The 24,139-nt window shown below is 35.1% G+C and overlaps 2 protein-coding genes across 2 annotated transcripts; one reads left to right on the top strand and one right to left on the bottom strand.

Annotated features, from left to right (window-relative positions):
- Positions 1 to 12,334: 12,334 nt before the first annotated feature.
- On the bottom strand, positions 12,335 to 16,838 carry desi1b (desumoylating isopeptidase 1b). Its single transcript, XM_056469356.1, has 6 exons — positions 16,439 to 16,838; positions 16,234 to 16,255; positions 15,397 to 15,466; positions 15,144 to 15,253; positions 14,852 to 14,974; positions 12,335 to 14,768 (listed from the first exon to the last, which is right to left on the bottom strand). Exons 1-6 carry the CDS (start codon positions 16,524 to 16,526, stop codon positions 14,678 to 14,680), a joined length of 504 nt encoding a protein of 167 aa, XP_056325331.1. The 5' UTR covers positions 16,527 to 16,838; the 3' UTR covers positions 12,335 to 14,677.
- A 651-nt stretch (positions 16,839 to 17,489) lies between these two features.
- Positions 17,490 to 22,715, top strand: xrcc6 (X-ray repair complementing defective repair in Chinese hamster cells 6). Its single transcript, XM_056469355.1, has 12 exons — positions 17,490 to 17,742; positions 17,856 to 17,968; positions 18,060 to 18,201; positions 18,280 to 18,531; positions 18,608 to 18,794; positions 19,654 to 19,840; positions 19,953 to 20,125; positions 20,714 to 20,871; positions 21,111 to 21,240; positions 21,325 to 21,425; positions 21,513 to 21,629; positions 22,312 to 22,715. The coding sequence occupies exons 1-12, from the start codon at positions 17,673 to 17,675 to the stop codon at positions 22,512 to 22,514; spliced, it is 1,833 nt and encodes a 610-aa protein (XP_056325330.1). The 5' UTR covers positions 17,490 to 17,672; the 3' UTR covers positions 22,515 to 22,715.
- The last annotated feature ends 1,424 nt before the right edge of the window (positions 22,716 to 24,139 follow it).

A 24,139-nucleotide genomic window follows, 5' to 3' on the forward strand; every position in this document is an offset into this window, starting at 1 on the left:
TGGCCATCCACAATAAATGAGCTATATAAATACACATTACATTTCAGAACCCAGGTTACTAAATGTGTCACGGATTGATGACGTCAAGCTCCAGATGAGTCTTGTGTCTGTGTTTGGCAGGTCTTGATTGTCATTCAGTCTGACTTTTTGACAACTGAGATCTTACAGTGTGACATGGTTATCGCGTTCGTACAGTCTGACAAGCTACAGTCTGAAAGGATTATTAAAAATCCCACATTGTAAGGCAGGCATTATCTTGCGTTTACGGGTGAAGGATGTTTGGGACATAAGACAATAAGGAACATAAGACAATCGTGATTATTCCAAACGATTTTGATGACCGACTATTGACCGAATGTGAGATCAATGTCAGGCTAGTTCAGTTTTCCAATCACATGGAAATCATATGACTATTTTAAGAATCATAAAAAAATTATATGCCATTCGTGCATAAAAAATTATAAATGCTAAATGTTTCGATAGATATGACCTATCAAATTGACAATTACTTTTTTTTTTTCCCCAAGTCAGGCACTTTGTGCAAAAACTACTTCCTCTATTTCCAAATCATCCTCCTGAGTCTCCACTGAATGACTTGTTAAAGCCTGAACCACACTCAAAAGCATTGTATTTCTGTCATTTATAATCTGATTCACAATATTATTCCAGGCTCTGCAGATCAAGCCAAAGGTGCTTGAGAAGAGAACTTTGGTTTTGAGTTATCCGATAAACACTGGGAGCATATACTTGAGCTCACACACACCTCTGATAAGTGCAAGACATGGGCTTATACAATGTAAGATTTACTACACCAATGCTAGACTTGCTAAAATATACCCCTCTGTCAGTGATGCACATAATAGGTGCATGCAATCACCAGTGAATCTCATCCACATGTTGTGGGAATGCCTAAATTATTTGATTATTGAACTAAAATATTTAAAACTTTGAAAGAATCGGTCGATATAGATCTGGATACAAAGCCACTTCTGGCCATTTTTGGCTTGGCAGTAGATGCTAACCTTTCAGTAATGGTCCAAAAGGCTTTAGCTTTTACTACTTTACTAGCAAGATGTTTCATTCTATTAAAGTGGAAACATGTCTCTCCACCCTCATTTGATGCTTGGATAAAAGAAGTGTTTACTTGCATTAAACTGGAAAAAAATTAGACTATGACTTACTAGTTCTTTAAAGACCTTTGATAAGTTGTGGCGCCTCTTTTCAGATTATCTGCTGACTAGCTCTCTTAATTCTTAAGCTGAGCAATAATATATGAATACATGTTTATTATCAAATTTTCTTTTTTATTTATTCATCTTTTATAATTATATTTATTATTTATTTATTATGTTGTAATTGATATGTCATTGAATATTGAAGTAAACCTAATAAAAAGAAATTAGAAGTAAATGTTTCTATAATAGTTTATTTAAGAGCATCTTATTGGCTAAAATAAAAATCTACTCAGTTCATCACATATATTTTTCGGCTAGTTTAGTAGAATTCATGCACATTTTAGCTTTTTCAGAATGTGCTTAAACAGGAAAAATATGTGCATGACCATTAACACAATTATCCTTATAGTTTTCAATAAAGTCATTTTTCTTTCCATCATTGCCAATTTTCATTTCAAAAGTGATGAAGGCTGAACAGATATTGCAGGATGACCTGTGCAAATGTCACTGTGTGCGTTTCTGACCTTCTTGTGAGAACATGCTTCATTTTAAAGTATGAATATGAGAGTGTAGATGTAAAATCAGAATAATTCCCCCAATTGAATACATTTCCTGAGCCAGAATCTGTAGCTGCATTGCCTTTGGCTCTCAGTAGGGAAGATAAATGTGTCTTCTCATCATAATACATGGCCACTTTGAGCTGAACTCTGGGTTTGTGTGTGTGTTACGTGCATATTTTATCTTGGCCTTTATTCATTCACTAGGGTTTCTTTGAATCTCATTTTTCTCCATGTAACAAGGACAGCATTTTACTTGTAAATTGTTGGTATTGCTCTTGTGTTGTTGTCCCGTTACATTCATCTTTGTCAAAAATGAATTATTTGTTGTCACCGGATAAAGACGCTGATCAATGTTCTGATCGGTTCACATATTTCCTCACTTTCAAACTTTTCTAAGTTTTTTTCTTTTTTTTTAATTATTTATGCCTTTGTCATTGTCATTTGTGTGAAAATATGAAAGAGCACAATGCTGTTTTTCTGAGCTTGAAATGAATGCTGTCAGGTGCAAGATGGATTTTCTGAAGTGTGAAATATAACCTTGACAGTCTTGAAGAGGTATTGACAAATATACAGCACTCTTCTTTCTGGATATTTAGTTTTAAGATGGAGAATATTTTATTCAGTCTCTCTACTGAATGAAATGAAAGGAATGTGAGAATCTCAGGCAATTTTAGAAAAGAGAAAATGATCAAGCAGAATGCAGAAGTGGATGAACGGATGAAAGGAATAATGATGGAGTAGTTTCATGATGCTTAATTAAGACAGAATTTAAAAGGTTTTATTGATTTTGTTGCTATAAATGGACATTTAATATAGTATAGAGTAAAACAAAAATATGTACAGTTGTAAAAAAAAAGGTGACACTTTAGATAAATGGTCCATTACTTAATGTTAATGTATTTACTAACATTAACTAAGTATGAATAATTGTTTAAAGCATCTATTATTCATAGTTAACTGATGCATTATTAAAATCCAAAGTTGTGCTTGTTAACATTAGTTAATGCACAGTGAGTAAACATGAACTATCGTTATTTAACTTACATAACTTTAACTAATGTCAACAAACATGAATAAGAACCATGGTAAATGTATTACTATTTGTTTAATGTTAATAAATACGTTAACTAACATTAACTAATGGACCATTATTTTAAAGCATTACAAAAAAAAAAAAACCCATGTACTTGCTTTATTGTTAAGTTTACAATTAGTTTCTTGGTATTATTTATCATTTATTGGGTCACACTTAACAAAAAGGTTTGATTAGTTAATGTATTTACTAACATGAATTAAGCATGAACCATACTAGTACAGCATTTAATAATCACAGTTGAACATTTACTAATGCATTATTAATATCCAAATTCATGTTAATGCACTGTAAGCTAACATGAACTAACAATGAACAATTGTATTTTCATCAACTAACATGAACAAATACTTATCTTTTTCATGTTAGTAAATGCATTAACTAGTAAAACTAAAGTGTTACTATTTACCTTTAGTAAAGTAAGTGCCATCATCACAAATAAGTAAAAGTGGTGTAGCTGCTGTGAAATCTAAATTTTAATTATATTCAGGAGAGTTTTTATGTCCCTATTTTTACTAGTCCCAAAGGGCATTATGACATTTTAGAAGGAAAGGTTTTGCTAAATCCCCTTGCATAATTAAGCAAATTGCAGTCCTTGTTCTTATAGTTTTTTCTGCTTAGGTTAGAAAAGAGCTTTGAGGATAGTTTAATCATTGTCTTTGAACAACAACAACAATCATTTATATATATATATATCTATATTTAAACAAAAGTTCTTTAAAAATAATAACATTTTCAGAATATTTTTTAAAATGAATCCATTATTTAACAAATCTATCCATAATAATAATGAGCAGTTATTTGACAAATTAAGACTGATAATTAGCTATTTAAACAAAGATTTTTTTATATTCATATATCCTGTATATTAGTGTTGATATTGATCAATATGAGTGAGCTGATTATATTCTCAATTCAAAATACTGACTCAAGTAGTGTAGTAGAGGTCAAGTATGTAGGTAAATATGAAAGAGCTCTAAACAAGAATATGCAATGTCATAAAGACTTTTTTCCCCCAACAGTCTCAAATTAGCACAGCACCCACTGCTCCTGGGACACTTAACTGCTAATGTATGTTAATATTGACTACATGTGTCGGTGCTCAATGGCCCATATTCAACTGCAGATGTCAGGCTGGGAGACGATCGCTTCTCTTCCATGTCCTGATAGTTCTAAATGCAAAGGATGAAAGGACATAAATGTAGAGAGAAAGTGAGAGACAGAGAGAGCAGGAATATAACTAAGCAAAATATGGCCAGAAACTGTTCTGATGAGAAAGTTCAAACTGTATTGACAGTTTAGTCCTGAAAAAATACTGTAGAGGTATCATTAATGCTAATTTGTCATTCAAATGGAAAAAACAATGCAAATATTCAGCTTTTTCACACACATTAATACCTGATTTTCAATTTTTATTCCAGTTTCACAAACTTCCATTAAAAAGAACTAAATGGAAAAATACCTTAAGGTTATTTTTGGTCAGCTGAAATTTGTTTATTCTAATAAGATGCCTTTTAATTATCGATGGATGAACTGTGGGGAGACTAATGTCACCTTATTATACTAGCCTGGGTTTATTGGAGATACGTGTCTCAGCCTACAGTTTTGCAAAACATAAACATGTTGCTCCAGGTACATTTCATGCATGTTTCAGATGACAAATCCACTAGAGGACACTGTATACATTTTTGCAAATCCAAACTGTTACTTAAGGTAAGTTTTATTTAGCTTCAATGAAAAGGCAGAGCACCTTGTAATCCACTCACCTACCTGTCCTAAACATAACTAATAGTGTTTTTAAAAGCAAACACAAGAGAAAGCTGCACTGCAATGACATAGTTTTATGTTGATTTTATATGGCTTTCTGGGGCTGCACGGTGGTGCAGTAGGTAGCACGTTCGCCTCACAGCAAGAAGGTCGTTGGTTTGAGCCTCAGCTGGGTCAGTTGGCGTTACTGTGTGGAGTTTACATGTTCTCGTGGGTTTCCTCCAGGTGCTCCGGTTTCCCCCACAAGTCCAAAGACATGCCGAATAGGTGAATCGGGTAAGCTAAATTGTCCGTAGTGTATGTGTGTGAATAAGTGTGTGTGGATGTTTCCCAGTGATGGGTTGCTGGAAGGGTATCCGCTGCGTAAAACATATGCTGGATAAGTTGGCGGTTCATTCCACTGTGGCGACCCTAGTTTAATAAAGGGACTAAGGCAAAAAGAAAATGAATAAATGAATGAATGAATGATTACATGGCTTTCTCTTTTGTGAAATGTTTTTGCATCACAAGTACAACACTGTACAAAGTGAGCTACAGAGCAAAATTTGGGTTACAGAGCCTGTTTGGGTTGCGACAAGAAGGAATTAAGTTAACTTATGCATTTTTTCTAATTTAAGGGGATTGACAATAAAACAAGTAAGTTGACCCAAAAAAAAGATCAAGAAGTTGTGTTGCTTCAACCTATTTTAAACAAGTAGTTTGAACAAACAACAAACATCATTTTTGAATGTAATATCCTGTAGCATATCAACGCAATCTCATGTCAGTTCGTAACTTTTTGATTTAGAGGCTAATTTGTATGAATTCGTACAATCTCATTCATACAACTTAGTACGATTTGCTCATCACCCAATGACGGTTGGGGTTGGGGGTGGGGTTAGGTGCCACGCCTCCTTTTTAAAATCGTACATTTTCGTATAACTGAACTCGTACGAATTCATACGAATTAGCCACTAAATTGACAAAGCGTAAAATACTTACATTTCCTCGTGAGATCAGGCTGAGCATATCTGTAAACAGCAGTCAAACATATGTTGAAGTGTGTTTTTGTGTTTTCACATAAATGTAGCATGTATTATTTAGCGAATGTTACATTCTGCCTCGTATTCACTCATAATACATTTCACCCATAATTCACACAAAGCATTGTTCCACTTCTTACTTTCATCAATGACCTGAAGATCTTGGTGTTTTCAGCATCTGTTGTCGTACTGTATGAACACATGAACTTCATCACTTCACAAGTACTTTAATGTTTAATTTGACAAATATAATATCATGTATACACAGCATCTTTACAACAAACCATCCAAATAAAGATTTACTCAGAAAAATTGAAAAAAGTATTGATTTCTAAAATGTTATTTAATCTTTATAAAAGGAGAGTCCAGAAAATGTAACAGGAAAAGGGTAAAAATAAATAAATAAAAACAACAATTCAAAAATGAAATTGAATTTGGAAGGAAATATGTAATTAACTAAATAAATAAATAAATAGTAATAATAATAATAATAAAAGAAAGAAAGAAAGAAAGAAAGAAAGAAAGAATAATTTTCTGTGCAAATATTTTTGATGACTAAACCAGCCACATGCCCTTTCATGGCTATAAAATCTCAGCTGAATTGCGTGTATTTTAATGTCTCATAAACAGTCAGATCTGTTTGAGCTCTCTGTAGACTCTCTGTCAAACTTGACCTTTACCAAGTAAAAAGAGATGCAAATAGCTAGTCAGTCCACTGTGCTGAGTTCTTTATTGTTGTAAATTGGTTTAGAAGCACCTGGATCCATTGAGAAAACCTGCCACTCATCTCAGAATTTCAATAACACGATTTTCTCACTCTTTTCTCAGAGTTCCTTGGTTTCATTTCTCTTAACCTACACTTTGATGGCTACAAATCCTTAGTTTCGCTTCACGAACACAATGATCATTGCAAACTACGGGATTAGTTTCCCCTACACATGCACTTGCATCAGCAAGTTTATTTTAGCTTTGGCCTGAAAGCAGATAATATTTATAATATCCAGAGGAATGAATATATTGAAAACACGTGGGATTTCTACGCTAGGGGCCTCTTCTTTTCTCCTTTGCGCTTTAAAACTTGGATTAAAGCAGCACAAAGGGTTTAAGGTTTAAAGGTTTTCAAACTTTGGAGTTTTATTTTATCTCCCAGTCTAAAATATGTACATCTTAAGCACACTAGACAGGGAGTGGTAGTGAATTTGATTAAATTGTCTATTTCATCATCTCTCTAAAATCAGCTTTACACCAGCTCATCTTTTTAGTGATGTATGAAACTTTAGTGATACTTGAAATATATTTCTTTAATGCTCTCTAACTCCTCAAGCTCTCTTCTGTTCCATTCATAGAGATAGAGAATTGTTTTTTTATAAAAAGAATAAATAATCATGTAATAAAAACTTGGAAGTAAAGCCAAATGTAGCCGTGTTGTAGTTTTATTATTTTCCAACCAGGTTTTGTGAAAATCTTTGTACATAGGTTTTTCTAGATTTGGCAAACAGAAGATGTGTGATAAAACATGGGTTCCCTTCCTTAGACGTATATTTTAACAATGGCTCCTAACAATTTTTTTCTCCTTTTTGCGTCATTCTATTTTGCTTCTTATTTCATTAGTCATGCTGAGATTCTTTTGATATTGCAGCATAATTGCTGTATTGTTTGCTAGTGTTCTAGTTTGTTTCAGGTGATATAACACTGAGATTATTTTGTTAACATACACTCACCGGCCACTTTATTAGGTACACCTGTCTAACTGCTCGTTAACACAAATTTCTAATCAGCCAATCACATGGCAGCAACTCAATGCATTTAGGAATGTAGACATGGTCAAGACAATCTGCTATTGTCTATCGACAATCAAACAGAGCATCAGAATGGGGAAGAAAGGTGATTTAAGTGATTTTGAACGTGGCGTGGTTGGTGCCAGATGGGCTGGTCTATTTCAGAAACTCCTGATCAACTAGGATTTTCATGCACATCCATCTCTAGGGTTTACAGAGAATGGTCCGAAAAAGAGAAAAAATCCAGTGAGCGGCAGTTCTGTGGGCACAAATGCCTTGTTGATGCCAGAGGTCAGAGGAGAATGGCCAGACTGGTTTGAGCTGATAGAAAGGCAACAGTAACTCAAATAACCACTTGTTACAACCAAGGTAAGCAGAAGAGCATCTCTGAATGCACAACACGTCCAACCTTGAGGCAGATGGACTAAAGCAGTAGAAACAATGTCACTTAATGAAACCGGATGCCACTCCTGTCAGCTAAGAACAGAAAACTAAGGCTACAATTCGCACAGGCTCACCAAAACTGGACAATAGAAGATTGGAAAATCGTTGCCTTGTCTGATGACTTTCCATTTTTGCAGGACATTCAGATAGTAGGGTCAGAATTTAACATCAACAACATGAAAGCATGGATTCATCCCGTTCTGGCTGGTGGTCTAATGCTGTGGGGGATATTTTCTCTGCACACTTTGGGCCCATTAACACCAATTGAGCATCATGTCTACGCCACAGCCTAACTGAGTATTGTTGCTGACCGTGTCCATCCCTTTATGACCAATCATCTAATGGCTGCTTCCAGCAACATAACACGTCATGTCATAAAGCGCGCATCATCTTAGACTAGTTTTTTGAACATGACCATGAGTTCACTGTTGTCAAATGGCCTTCACAGTTCCCAGACTCAATCCAATAGAGCACCTTTGGGATGTGGTGGAACTGGAGATTCGCATCATGGATGTGCAGCCGACAAATCTGCAGCAACTGCGTGATCCTGCGTCATTCATTCATTCATTTTCTTTTCAGCTTAGTCCCTTTATTAATTTGTGGCCGCCACAGCGGAATGAAACACCAACTTATCCAGCATATTTTATGCAGCGGACGCCCTTCCAGCCGCAACCCATCACTGGGAATCATCCATACACTACACTACGGTTAATTTTAGCATAAACAATTCACCTGTACCACATCTTTGAACTTGTGGGGAAAACCGGAGCACCTGGAGGAAACCCACACTAACACAGGGAGAACATACGAATTCCACACAGAGCTGCCAACTGACCCAGCCGAGGCTCGAACCAGCGACCTTCTTACTGTGAGGTGAATGTGCTACCCACTGCGCCACCACGTCGCCGCTATCATGTTAATATGAACCAAAATCTCTGAGGAATATTTCTAGTATCTTGTTGAATTTATGCCACGAACGATTAAGGCAGTTCTGAAAGCAAAAGTGGTCCAACCTTGTACTAGTGAGGTGTACCTAATAAAGTGGCCGGTGCATGTGTGTACATGATGTACACTATAGGGTGTTATGTTTTCATTTAAAAAAAATGTATAAATAATGTAAAAAATGTTACAAAAGCTATCAATAATATTGAAAAACTCACCTTCAAAAAAAAAAAAGAAAAAGTCAATACAAAATAATTCATAATTAGTACAAAATGTAGGAAATATTAAATGGAATTAGTTATTAATATACAGTTTATTTACTAGTAAATATATAGTTATATACTCATGTGCTTTAACTCGAAACATTTTCTGAGGGTGAAAAACATGCATGTGTGATGTCTCTCCATAACACATCCATGCACATGTTCATATCTGAAGGACATTTATCTTCAGCGGAAAAAAGGATTAGCAACATTTATTTTTTTTTTGGTTTCTGATGTTTGAGGGAAAATTTGCTAGAGCATAAACTGCTCATTTTTCATAATCTTAATCTGAAGTAATTACTCCAATTATGCACGTGCAGCCATCTCAGATGAAAAGTGCAGCTGTGTGTCTTTGCACAGCATGCATTGAAAATATTATCACATGGTAATTAGGACATTTTAGAACTGACAGATGGATTAGTTCATATAAATAGGGAAAGGGCTATTTTTGAGATATATTCTCTGCGTTTTCACATTCCATGCTGGCTGTCAGTCCATTAACTACTGTTACTCATCTAGTTACTGGTTATGCCAGTAGGTGGCGACAAGTGTTATTATGAGTAAGTCACTGAGTCATTTATTCAATCGACTTGTTCAAAAACACTGACTGATTCATAAACAAAACATCGTGCAAACGATTCATTGTAGGCTTGTTTGGAACTATTTTCACTGTGGTAGCAAAAACACAATAATTATATGTGAAATGATTGTTACTCATTGTCCTTGTGTCTCTTCTGAGTTAAAAAGCAAAGGTTTCTGTTCCTGATTTATAACCTAGATTGAAGATTTTTAGATGATAAAAATACCTGAAATATCCTCTCTCTCAGTTGTAAGACACAAATTACTTGGACGCAATTAACCATAAAATGCAACATTTCAGGCATGCTGCTGTTGAAAAAGAAGACACGACTGTGATTTTAAAAAAGGCAAGAGTAAAAAAATTGAGAGAGCCATCAGCAATCCCCCGAGCACAGCTCTGTTCCCCCCTCAGTCTAGATCAGGGAAAAACTGCTATAAATAATGAAAGTGAGAGAAACTTTATTCCTTTGACTATTCAGAACTTTGAAGCTGTACAGGAACTCTTTCCATTTGAAAATCACAAATACCTGTTGTTTTAGCATGGGCAGTTTTTTCTCTCTTGACTTTTGAACTGGTTTTAACTGCTTGATTTCCTTGATCAGAGTTTTACAGCACACTAATAACTTAGTGTTATCTTATTTATCTGTATAGATTGGGAGAAACACATTTTTTTGCTTCCTTTCTGATTTGTATGGAGAATGAACTGTCCATTCTTATAAATACAGTGCACATCATCTAGTCTAAAATTAAAAATCCCTTTTATATATGGGGTTAAATCACAGTTGTGTGGCAGCAGTGTGTGAATACAGCCAACATTCATTCATTCATTCATTTTCCTTTCGGCTTAGTCCCTTTATTAATCCGGGGTCGCCACCTCGGAATGAACCGCCAGCTTATCCAGCATATGTTTTACGCAGCGGATGCCCTTCCACCCGCATCACTGGGAATATAGCCAACATCTAATAGGAAAAATGTTTTACTGTTTTACTGTTCTTATCAATGTCTGTTGATAAAAACAGTCTGCATAATCTTTGATTAACACTTCCCCTTTGTACATGTCATAGGAGGGGGAAAGTCCCGCCCATTTATGACGACTCTTATTAGCATAGACAGCCCTGAGTAAGAAGCAGCCTTCCGCCATTAGAGTTTTCACACTATACCTGTTGTAAATAATGTCAGGAACTAAGAGGCATTGTATTATATTACAAATGAACACCAGAGTCTCCATAGATTGCTTTCTTCAGAGCCACTTCTTTTGATATTTTCAGTTTTTCACAGAGATAACATCAGTACTGTTTTGAATCCGCCGCTATGCTGATGCATGGGTGTTTGTAGCTCCGCCCTCTTCATCTCATTTGAATTCAGCCCAACAGCACAATTTAGGTCAAAGAGGCAGTTTCAAAGAGTTATAAATAATTATTTGTGGGGTATTTTGAGCAGAAACTTGTAAGAAGGGGCATAATAGGTCCCCTTAACTGTTGCAAATACTTTTGTGAGAATATTAAAATGTCAAAATCTGGGTGAAATTGGACAATTGAAATTTATTGTATTCTGGACTTTAATTTTACTATGAAATCTTTTACTAAACCAAAATACCTTTTTACCATGTTTGAATAAGTTTTGGCCGTGTTAAATTAAATGGACTTGATCTTATTGAATGGAGGCTTATCTCGTCAATGGCAGGGAAAGATAGTGACTCTGAATCTACCAGATTAGCTTTGAATTCTTTTGTTTTATCACTCCATTATATGATATTTATTATGTTCATGCTACATGATCTTTCTAGTTTTGTGTGTGATTGCGCACCCATGTCTGTCCATCATTCAAGCCTTACGCAATTGACATAAAAAACACTAGTAAACCACAGCCTGAGCTGCAGACATCAACAGTCAGATTAGGTTTAACACCGCCTACTGTGCATTTCAAGGATTATGATTTATACGTTCATATATTTATTTTTGCATGCTATTAAAACATGCATGTTAATAAATGCCTCTAGTCCTCTCATGAGCAACAGTGTCTCACGCTCTGGCCTTTCTGCCCTTTCAGAAGTACATTACCCACATGATTAGATGTAAAATCTTTTTATCTGCTCGGGACAGTAATACTGGATGAGAGGATCACACCCTGAGAAGCTGTGTTGGTTAATTAATGGCATGGCCCATGAAATCATATAAATGTCAGCGAATTGTGAGAACGGACGGCAAGCAAAGAACGCGGCCACATAAATGCCAAGATATAATGAAACAGAAATGAGAGCCTGTATCTGATTCGGTGGATTTAGAAGACTTCAATTTAAAATGAAAAATCTGGAACTTGAATGATTTTGCGGATTATATTTGGAGACAAAGCTCTCTTTTTGTCTTATTAAAGACTGCCTTAGTTAACCTGTCATCAGCATATTTCACTGTGTATAAAGAAGATGATAGAGGATGTGAGCAAAATGATGCAATTTAAATGCAACTTTAAAAGCAGATTGTTGTTCTGTATGTGTCTTTGCAACGTGTACAGTTTTTACATGAACTAGAACAACTTTGATTAAAGTTCGTCTACGGAATTAGATGAATCTGAAACATTGTGACCTCCAAATTTGTATATAATCAGATAACCATGGGAACATTTAGTCCTGAATATATTGTCAATAGCATTTATGAAGCTTAGCAATATACATTACCAAACCCATGCAACTTGACAATTAAAAACAAAACTACTTCTTTAAACTGTCATGTTTTAATTTGTCTTTCAATAGAGACAAGATTATATTTAATACACAGATACATATATGAAGCAGAAAGGAATTAAGAGCTCAAGTTACAAACAGTATAGCTCAGACCTTAGACAGCTGAACATGAACTTGCTAAATAGACCATGGGGTAGACTATAGACAGTGAGATTAAGAATAAAATGTATTTTATATATAAAATTCAGACATTCTGAAACTTTTGATTAAAAATCGTGCACATGTCTCATTGTATCATGGCAAAGTAATTTGTTTGTAATGACTAAACTGAAAAAGAAATACAAAAAATGCCCTATTGGGTCCATTGCTTGTCATATTTTGTAAAATATCGGTTAACTTCATATTTGTGACACTATTATTGTGCTTGCTGTAATGTGATTTGTCCCCGTAAACCTTAAGAGTATATATGAAACCAGAGGTTATATTCAATATATATATTCATTTATAAGAATATAAATGTTAATTCACCAAAATATTTTATTCTGTTATTGTTTATTCACACCCATAAACACTGGTGAATTTTGTGAATAAAAACCCAAATGATATCCATTCATTTTAGAGTGTGATCAGGTCTTTCAGAAAACCTTTAACTAAAAATACTTTCATCTCAATTTTCTAATAGATTTTGAATGACAGAAGTTTGAGTAAATCGTGACAGATTTTCATTTTGAGATGAACGCAAGTATTAATAGTCAAAAATCTTTTTTTAAATACAAAGGAAAGAACTGATTAAACGTATGGAAATACAAGTTAGAAATCTAAAAAATCTCAAAAACATTTACCCACTTAATCTAACAGTAACAATTGTATGCATTTTTAATAGGATTGCACTCTTGATGTGAGTATTAATCACAATAGCATATTTTGTACTAATCTGCAACCTCATTTTCATCCTCTACTTCTCTGAAAGCATCTGAAGTTACAGATCATGTTGAGGTAGGACAGAGACACCTGCAGACCAATGAGGGGAATCCTGCTACAATTTCTTAGTAAAATAGCTTTGGCTTGCAGTTTGCAATATAGAGAAAACATTATATATCTATGTTTTGTTTTTTTTACTTTTTTTCTTTTAAATAGCAGCAAGTGTGCTTTGGTAATTATAACTTAACGTAACGACTTACTATAATTATCTTAAAACAAATCCCACACAGGGATATTTCTACATTCTTAGCCTGGCATATAGGGGTGTCTTACTGCATTCTAACAGGCTTAAAGGGATAGTTGACCCAAAAATGTACATTTCTTCACATTTACTCATGTGGTTTTAAAGTGTAAATGAAATCAAAACTAACTATATGATTTTGTTAGCTCACATTGCCAGTTTTGGGTGAACAATTCATCTGTGCAGGTCATTGTCATTAAATTGTTTACTCTTTGTAATCTAAATTTAAAATATGAAAATGCACTTCCTGTTTTTTGTTTTCAGTTAAATTGTCAGATTACGTGATTTTGAGATATTGGGCGTGGTTAACATATTTTACACGCCCCTCCAACTGTTAGTTTTGACAACAAACAGAAATGGTGAGGAGGAGGTGTCTGTTAGGCTGTAATAACTCTTCCCAAACCCTTTTCCTGAACTTTCTGAATGAAATGCCTACTTTGCTACATCCAATCAAAATGAACATCGAAAAACAAGCCTTGCTCACTGGTTTCTCATTTAATATTCCATTTCTCTAGAAACTGTGTCAAAATATGAAATTAAAAAAAAAACTGTCACAGTTTCCGGTTCATGTGGACTTTAAACATTTATGAATTTCTGACATCCGTTAAACCCAAAACAACATATTCTGAAGAACATTGGAAACCAGAAGCTATTGACATAAATAGTAGGAACAATAATAGTATGGAAGTCAATTGCTGCTACTTTACAACATTTTTTCAGTATATCTTCTTTTGTGCTTAACAGAAACCCAAACAGGTTTTATAAAAATGAAATATGTGTAAGACAGAATGTTCATTTTTGGGTATGCTATCCCTTTCATAGCACTTAGCTTTTGTATATTCTAAAATTCACCTGCAGTCCTGGTAAAAATGTCCTCTTCCACATGTTCTATCCACTGGTTGTTTGTCCGAGTGGATTTGTAAATCCTATTCTGAAGAGTCAACAATACACATTAATTGGTCCCTCTGTCTACACAGCAGATCACTGAAGATAACATAAAAAAAGACTGAAAAACGTATGACTTTATGAAAAGGCACTGAGCAGAAAAACTTGAAGCCCTGCTTTATATAAAAGCTATTTTAGATCTCGAAAGGCACAATGTGACTCTTCATGACTGCTGTTTTAATACATTCTTAGACGCAGCCAGATCTTCTACCTCTGGCCATATCCATTCATGCCATTGTTCCCAGATGGAGTGACGGTGATTGAATCCAGAAGAGGACGGAGCGCTTGTCCAAAAGGTCTGTGGAGTGGAGGGGGGAAAAACTGTGTTATTAATTGTAATATTACAACTAGTGTTAAAAGTGTATTTGACTGCAAACGTACGTAGAGAGAACTTCAGATGGAAGATCCGTGATGTATGAGGGAATCTTTTTTCCTGTTAAAAACTGTGCAACCTCAGAGCTGAAGGTGTTACAGTTGTGTTCAAAAAGGTGGTATTTTTCAGGTCTGTGGAGGAGGAGGAAAAGCAGATTTACGCATATAAATGGTGCCGTTTCTGTTGTGGCTGTTGTGGCAGAAAATGGAACTGCAAAATGATGACAGCTTTCACAAATATCTGTGCTTTTAATTCTAAAAATATCTCAAACGCAAATGCAAACAACAGAACTATACTGACCTATAAGTGGACTCCCCGAGCGAAGACAGCCATTCCTGAAAAAGGTCTCGGGGAACTTCTGTGTTTCCGAGGTCCACTGTGGAATCAGGCATACCAAGAATAGTACAACCCTGAAATATGAAAGTACAATTAATACAACATTATTTGACATATGTGACATATCTAAAGTACATTTCTACTTGTAGCTTGCTTGAAAAATAAACTGGGTTGCACACTGAATTCATGAATAAAAAATCCATTGATCATTTCTTACTGGATAGCAGCTTGTAACACCTCCTCCTCCAAAGAAAAACTCTTCCCCGTAAGCCACTATACCAGTGTGCCTTCATTGAGAAACATTCAAATAAAGACAGTTGAATTCATTTATTTACTATTATTATTATTATTATAAAACAAGCACAAGCATTTGAATCAATATGTCCGGTTAAAGGGGTTTTAGAGAGATTTAGCTTGGATATTGACTATTTCTCTGATTTTTGTTCCATGGAAAAATAATCTATTGTCTTAATAATAGTCTTATTTGTGATTGTTTATACACAAGGATTTTTTGGGTGGATATAGACGTTTTTCTTAAAGGGAAAACCAATATATATATATTCAAATGACAACATTTTGATATTTGCATTTATTATGTCAATATATGTAACAAATTTACCTTGTACAGCTTTTTATTATTTTTGGATAAATATGAAAGTTTCATATACATAAAAATTGGACTGGATCAAAGCCAGATTTTGTTCATTTTCTTCAAGAGACTAAGGACTACTGCACAAGTTTGGAGAACTTTGTTAATAGAAAAGCAAGAAAGACTTATAATATTCTTCAGGAAGATACGATTTTTAATTTTTGAATGTTTGTATGTACACTCTGGCATATGTATTTTTGTATATTACTGTACAATTCTGTATCCTTTTTAAAGTCAGTGGTTAGCATGACGTGTTTACAAATTATCACAAATATGTTATGTATTTAACAGAAGAAAAAATTGTTATAGTTTTAAAACAACTATTATGGCAGAATGTTCACTTTTAGATAGACTATTGCTTTAATTTATATAACGTGCTACAAACAGAAAAAGAAAAGTACTCACCATATTCCCTCGACTGTCTTCCCTGTCAGTTTAGATGTTAAAAAAGAAATTGCAAAGTTATTCGCTATTTTATTGCATATTTACTGAGGGGAAATAAGTAATTTTTCTCTACAGTGTATAAATAGTTTTCAGCGACACAAATCATGAGCTATTCTAGAAGCATCTTCAACCAAATTCCCAGAATAAACTTTAGCTAAGAACTCACCTAACATCATGGGGCTCAGCTGACGGGCCAGTCCTTTTGACAGGTCATAAACGAACAGTTGCACTGTGTAGGAACTTCCATCAGCCATGGCAACTGATTCAGAATAAAGTATTGTTTACAAACAAAAACGCAACGCTACTGTTGGCAAACGCAATCTATCTTGAGTTTATCGACTCGAAAATACAGACTTCACTGTTTTGCTGTCTCACAGTCTCATCGTCATCATCGTATTACACATCCACACAACGAACACAAAGTATTTTAACAAAGTAACCACGAAAGTTTGACAGGTCCAACGCAGTATTCAGCGTTCGTTTCGTCACAGTGACTCGAGATATTTAGACACCGGTTATGACAAATGTGCTTATTCACTGGGGCTCGACCAATTGTAGCGCAGATATATTACCAACATCTGTAAAACTAATAACACCCACAACGCTAGATGGCGAACTTTATGAAAACAAGCATGCCGGTGTTTACACTATTCGCCGAATCAACCAATGAGCCGAACACCTGGAGCCGATTCGTTTAAACGGTTCTTTTTAATAAATCGGTTCAAAAATCAGATTCATTCTATTCAGGTGACATAAACTAAACTTTGAAGAAAATATATGACGACTGTTGCTGTTTTGTTTATTAAAGAGTTTGTTTGCAGTCATGCGCACTTCTTCACTAGATCGGGATTAACCAGGGATTCAAAATTAACCAAGATCATCTCGCTTCCATTTTACTCCAGATGTTCACCTATTAAAAGATTACAGCAGAGTCGCAAAAGGGAATGTTTTCGGTCCACTTAAGAATCTAGACTGACTGGGAGTGGGAATCCGATTCATGAAGTACGAAATGTTTTGGGAACCGCCTCAAACCATTCCTAACAAATTCGAAAGCTATTTGTTCTGGTTTATTAGTTACATATAGTTTATTAAGTACATAAAATCCTGCATTTACTGCGTGAAACTGTTCTGTTTACTTCCGCGTATTTGCATTGACCAGTCACTTTGCTCCTGTGTCCCCATTGGTGAGGGCCGTTCAAAAGTCGTCTCTGATAGGATCGTGAATCTGTCACTCAAATTGTGGCGCATTGACTGGTTGCATGCGCGGTCGTGCAGGGATACAAAGTTACCTAGCTCAAAAAAAGAAGTGCTTTTTGTCTTTAATGTAATACATTTGGATTTGTTTAACTTCAACTGTTTGTGAAAGTAACTGACACGAGTCTTAGATAAAGCTAAGAGTAATGGCCAACTGGGGAAATTACTTTCCAAACGAAGACGATGTGGATGAGCAGGATGAAGAAGAGTCTGGAGGTTAGCCTAGCTAAGTGATTCATTGAAACCGTATGAAATAAACGTTTGTTCTTCATTAAACGTGCATAGATCAAAACTACATCCGATTAAACATGTACCTTTTCAATTAATAGGCGATTACAAAAGCAGCGGTCGTGACAGCCTGGTGTTTTTAGTTGATGCATCCAAAGAGATGTTCATCAAAGGTGAGGATGGAGGGCCATCAAATTTTGACATGACTATGCAGGTGAGCCTAAAAAGTTTAGCTGTATTCATATTTTTTTTCACAATATTGAAATACCATACATGCCTAATAAATATAATTATCTTGTGTCTAGTGTGTGCGCAGTGTGTACACTAGTAAGATCATAAGCAGTGACAGAGACCTGGTTGCTTTGGTGTTTTATGGGACTGAGCAGAGCAAGAACCCCAGAAACTCCTTCAAGCATGTTTACGTCTACCACGACTTGGAGTCCCCTGGTCAGTAACTAACTCTTTATTCAACTTAGACTACATTTTTGATGGTGAATCTACCTCATATGCCGATTCCCTTCTCAGGAGCTCAACGTGTACAGGATATTGATAAACTGAAGGGTGAGAAAGGTGGTCAGTTTGCTGAAAAGACCATGGGCAGTGGGGAAACTTCTCTTGGAGAGGCTCTGTGGTGCTGTTCCAACCTTTACAGTGACATCAAGTTGCGACTGTCACACAAGCGCCTCATGATATTCACATGCAGGGATGAGCCTCATGGAGGAGACAGTGCAAAAGATAGACAGGCTCGTACAAAGGCTGCTGACCTAAAAGAGACAGGTAGGGATATTAGGAGGTAAAAAAAATGTTGTTTTAACGTTAATGAATGATAAACTGTGTTCTGTTTGTTCTTCAGGTGTAGTCATTGACTTGATGCACCTCTCGAAGCCTGGAGGGTTTGATGTTTCCCTGTTTTTTTGCGATATTGTAAGTCCTCCAGAAGATGAAAGTGAGCTTGGCCTTCAGATTGAGCCCTGCAGAAAACTGGAGGACCTGCAGAAGAGAGTCAGAGCAAAAGAGTTAAAGAAAAGAGCTCAATGCAGGTAAATACTCTGCACATGTTTGGTAATTTTCCGCTTGCATGTCTACTTGTAGCATGTAGTGTTGTGGACATGTACGAGGGACAAAATGTGTATAGTTTTTTTCTGTGGAGTTTATAAATGTTTGTTCCATTTTTAATACAGTTTGCCTCAAGAAAATTGCAGACATAAGATTGATCATGTTTGTATATTTCATTTAAATTTAAATTGCATTTCACAAGAAGATAAAGAAAGGTCTTTAATTTTTTTTTTATAAAATTTTTTCCCATTCTGCAATGTTTATGACCTACATGACAATGAAAATTGTTTATTGTCAGTCACTTTGCAAAAAAAACCATTGAAAAAACAAAAAAAAAATACTTCTTGAGCTTTCAGAAGTATTTACTGTGTAATAAAGCCTTTATAATTCCAGTAGGCATGGGACGATAAACGGTTTCAAGTTTTAAAACCACCAGAATTTTCTGTCGTACGATATATATCGTATGATATATGTACAGTACAGTTTTTTTTTTTTTTTTTTTGCGACTATTTTATTCATTTTTTAGGGCAACAGTATCTCCAGCAGAGAAGGACCCTCCACATCAAAAGCTACCATTACGAAATATTTGAAATGTTTCCTAAAATAAATATATTGTGTTCAATAGGGGAAAAAGTTATGTAAAAAAGTTATTAAAAAACATATTTTTGAACGGTAATCACCATAAATACAGTGAAACTGATATTTTTATTTAAGGTTATTATACCGACCCATGCCTAAATTCCAGTTAAACAATATTACTTTGTAGTTTTTTTAAATTTTTGTATACATACAACAGTTCATAAAAAACATTGTGATTTATACCTCTGTTAATGTGTTTTCAAGGTTAACGTTCTCCCTCGGAGAAGGTGTCGACCTGGCCGTCGGCGTATACGTGTTGGCAAGGACTGCTATGAAGCCTTCTGCTGTCAAACTTTACAGAGATAATAATGAACCTGTACGGACTAAAACCCGTCTCTTCCACACTCAAACTGGTGGCATTCTTTTGCCAAATGATACAAAGAGAGCACAGGTAAAGCATTAGGTGAACCTTGAATCAAAATCTCTACTATAACAACCTTTTTAATTGCTAAATGTGTCCCTTTAATTTAACAGTAACTTGTTACATTATCTTGCTTATGAAGGTTTATGGGCAGAAGCAGATTGTGATGGAAAAGGATGAGGTGGATGAGATAAAGAAGTTTGATGATCCAGGATTGGTGCTGATTGGATTTAAACCCATAGATCGCCTCAAACTGCACCATCATTTACGACCTGCTCTCTTCATATACCCTGAGGAGGAGCAGATATCAGGCAGGTTTCATTTGTTAATATGATTCAATTGTTGAGGCATTTAAGGTCCAACGAAATAAAAATTTATTTTAGAGGTTAGTATCAGTATTGTTCATTTTTAGGATATCTATAAGCTAGTGCGCACCAAAACAGTGACGAAATTTGCTTTTGGGAGATATAAAGCCGATATAAACATGTAAAGCTTGTAGTTGTCACTTCCACCTAAATGAATAAATGGTTTTATTCATGTCACCTCATACTTCTATTTCTCCACAAATCATGACCAATCAAATGCTCTCTAGTATGTGACATGCCCCACCCCCTTCAAAACGCTTCTCATTTGATGCACTTTTGCTTAAGCACTTTCACTGGCAGACTGGTGATAAAACAAAATGCTATTGGCTGTTTTTTAAGGGGAGGGGCTACACTTTGTCCCATCTAATCTTCATCTTTCAATTGCACCAAACCTCGAATTAAAAAAGCACTTTTCAAAGCACTTCACGGGACCTTTAATAGCTTTTTCAGCTCTACCCAGATGATTTCTTAACAGGTTTTTGCCATATTTCACAAAGCTAATGTGACACTCTTTGCTTCTCTCGTTTACTACAGGAAGCTCCTGTATGTTCACAGCTCTGCTTTTGAAGTGCTGTGACAAAAACGTATTTGCATTGTGCAAATACATCCCTCGTCGTAACACTCCACCTCGGTTTGTGGCACTAGTGCCCCAGAGAGAAGAACTGGATCAGAGTCAAACCCAGGCAACACCTCCAGGTAACAGCAATTCAAAGTGTTATGCCTATTCAAACTCATTTTTGGTGTCAAATTTATCTTAAATAATAAAAAAAACTTGTTCATTTGTTTAAACAGTTTTAAAATGTAATGATTATACTAGTCATTCTTCCTCTTCTTCTTCTTCTTCTTCTTATTATTATTATTCTTCTTATTTTTATTATTATGCTAGAACAATTCTAATACCAAATAATAGTATCAAATCTTTCAATTTTTTCCAGGCTTCCATGCGATTTATCTTCCCTTTGCTGATGACATACGCACTGTGGATCCTCACGTTGGTCCCACAGCCTCAGATGAGCAGGTAGACAAAATGAAAGAGATCGTACACAAGCTCCGCTTTAGATACAGGTTTGTGGTTTTCCACCAATCAAACACACTGTAGACTGTTGTTTGTTGATTAATCTATAAGTCATGCTATGTATGTATTTACAGGAGTGATGCATTTGAAAACCCAGTGCTGCAACAACATTACAGTAATCTGGAGGCTTTGGCTCTGGATATGCTTTCACCTGAACCCATTGAGGATTTGACAAGTATTCCTTATGTTCTAAGTTGTTTAAAGGAATAATTAGTCTTTTTTTTATCCTATTGCTGTGTTTACATTCTTTATGTTTCTTCAGTGCCAAAGGTAAAAATGATGGACGATCGGCTTGGTCCGCTGGTTCAAGAGTTCAAAGATTTGGTCTATCCTCCTGATTATAACCCAGAAGTGAAACCGTCAGCTAAACGCAAACCTGGTGAGATTTCAGATTATTTTATTTTAATTTAGAGCATGAATCTGAGATTTTTTTTAAGTCTGGGATGCATGAACTCAACAGTCAGCCATTGGTCATTGTCAGGCCATCAGTGAGGCTCTGTCAGGCTAATTTGTTTAGTGTGTTCCCCATGTCGCTTCTAGCTGGACTTACATTGGTAAATAGTGTGCCTGATTCATCAGGTAGAATCGCCATTGTCCATTGATGAAAGAGAGCGCTCTGATTGGCTGTTCCGCTAAGAATCAGTGTGTACGAGCAAAAACTGATAAACGAAACTAAGCGAACGATGCAACTCAGGAAGAAGCACAAACTCCACATTTATGCTGCATGGTTAAAGTTACCCTAATCTGTTTTTGTTTTGTTTTGTTTTGCTCTCATCGGATATGGTCCACGTACAATTAAGGAAAAACTCACATGGATTCCAATATGCTCAGATTGTTTTTGTTTTTTTAATTGGACATTAAAACGCTTACTGCTCAAAAAAGCCCACATTAAAAGAAGATGGCTAAATGTGAACTTTTTGGTCATAAATGTAATTTAATGTACTTTTAAATATATGGGGCATGTGATTAAGAATGCTGTGGGAATAACTAATCTTTACATCTTTTACAGATATTTTTAAAGTTGTCATTAACAGACTCTTGATTCTGAAATTTTCTCACAGCTGAATCTGGTGGCGGTGCTGCTGAAAAGAAGCCAAAAGTTGAGATTTCTGAAGAAGAGCTGAAAAATCATGTGGCAAAAGGCACCTTGGGTAAACTGACAGTGCCTGTACTAAAAGATGCATGCAAACAGTTTAATATACGTACAACAGGAACCAAGAAACAGGAGCTCATAGATGCCCTGACCATGCAGCTCTCTAAATGAGCTAATGTTATTAAAGCATTGCTTGACACCTTGATTACATACTTGTTTAAACAATGAACGCAGAATATTTTGTATGTTCACAATACATCTTTTAAGAGACTCATTCTATCAGTCTGTCTTGTCTGGTGTCACATAATTCTGCTCAGCATTGTGACTGTTGTCATGGATTTAATAAATGCTTGAATTTTGTAGTTTTGATGACATTCATTGGCATTATTTCACTTTATTTCTTCAACATTTGCTTTGGTATATTTTAATACATGACAGATATATGCTTTATGTTTAGTGTATTTTAAAATGCTCATAATCTGATTAGTTAATGTTTTTTGTATTACATGATCACATGTTCACACAGTTCCAGTAAATTACTCAAAATCGATTTCCTTTTGAAGTAAAAACTCAAAATAAAAAAGTGAGTATTTTAATACATAAACGACAAGTTCAGTAAATCAGTTCATGGTCACATTGTAGAAAATATCTAGATATAAAATATGTTCATATTTGTATTATATTTTATGTGTTTGTTACAATACATTTTTATTTGACATTCTTCATTTTAAGTAATGTTACCTTTTAATCAATTCATAAGCCTAAGACCGTTCTAACATTAACCACATTTTGCTAGTTTAATGCATTTTGATGTTTGTATGATGAAAATCATACCCTGTGAAAATCTATACCTTTATTCACATTACAGTGTACTTTCAAAAGACCTTTGGGATTAAGTTGTAGTAAGGCACAGGTTAGGAGAAGCTAAAAAACATTTAAAACACTGGAAAAGTTACTTGGAATATGATTTGATTTTTTCATCAGTATGACAAAGTAATTATTTAAAGGGGTATGGTGATTGTTTTATATATATATATATATATATATATATATATATATATATATATATATATATATATATATATATATATATATATATATATATATATATAAGCACACATACACTACCTGACAAAAGTCCTGTCATATCCAAGTTTTAGGAAAAACAAAAACTTTACCTCTAGTTGATCATTTGGCATCAGAAGTGGCTTATAGGAAAGGCAAAGGCCTCTAGATTACGCTTATTTTACTAAAATTAAATTTGATCATGCCTAGATTTTTAATTAGGACAGCAAGTCTGAATTTGCTGAGACAAAAGTCTTGTCACTTAACAAAAATAATGTACAGTATAGAATATAAAGTCATGCTGCAGTGGAAAAATAAATAATACTGTGTATGACTCCCATGAGCTTGGAGGACTGCATCCATGCATCTCTGAAAAGACTCAAATAACTTATTAATAAAGTCATCTGGAATGGCAAAGAAAGCGTTCTTGCAGGACTCCCAGAGATCAGTAAGAATCTATGGATTCATCTTCAATGCCTTCTCCTCCATCTTACCCCAGACATTCTCAATAATGTTCATGTGTGATGAATGGGCTGGCCAATCCTGGAGCACCTTGACCTTTTTTGCTTTTAGGAACTTTGATGTGGAGGCTGAAGCATGAGGAGCGCTATCCTGCTGAAGAATTTGCCCTTCCCTGTGGATGGTTATGTAATGGGTAGCACAAATGTCTTGAGACCTCAGGCTGTTGATATTGCCATCTCTCACACGCCCCCATACTGAATGTAACCCCA

Source organism: Danio aesculapii, chromosome 12 (genome assembly GCF_903798145.1).
Source record: "Danio aesculapii chromosome 12, fDanAes4.1, whole genome shotgun sequence".
Taxonomy (NCBI): domain Eukaryota; kingdom Metazoa; phylum Chordata; class Actinopteri; order Cypriniformes; family Danionidae; genus Danio; species Danio aesculapii.

Excerpts from the sequence above, each read along its gene's own strand:
- desi1b (XM_056469356.1), bottom strand. The coding sequence starts at position 16,526 with ATGGCTGATGGAAGTTCCTACACAGTGCAACTGTTCGTTTATGACCTG. Across the intron at positions 16,256-16,438 it reads GCTGAGCCCCATGATGTTAG|GGAAGACAGTCGAGGGAATA; the intron begins GTGAGTTCTTAG and ends CTAAACTGACAG. Across the intron at positions 15,254-15,396 it reads GTGTTACAAGCTGCTATCCA|GGTTGTACTATTCTTGGTAT; the intron begins GTAAGAAATGAT and ends TTCATATTTCAG.
- xrcc6 (XM_056469355.1), top strand. The coding sequence starts at position 17,673 with ATGGCCAACTGGGGAAATTACTTTCCAAACGAAGACGATGTGGATGAG. Across the intron at positions 18,532-18,607 it reads TGCTGACCTAAAAGAGACAG|GTGTAGTCATTGACTTGATG; the intron begins GTAGGGATATTA and ends TTTGTTCTTCAG. Across the intron at positions 18,795-19,653 it reads AAGAAAAGAGCTCAATGCAG|GTTAACGTTCTCCCTCGGAG; the intron begins GTAAATACTCTG and ends TGTGTTTTCAAG.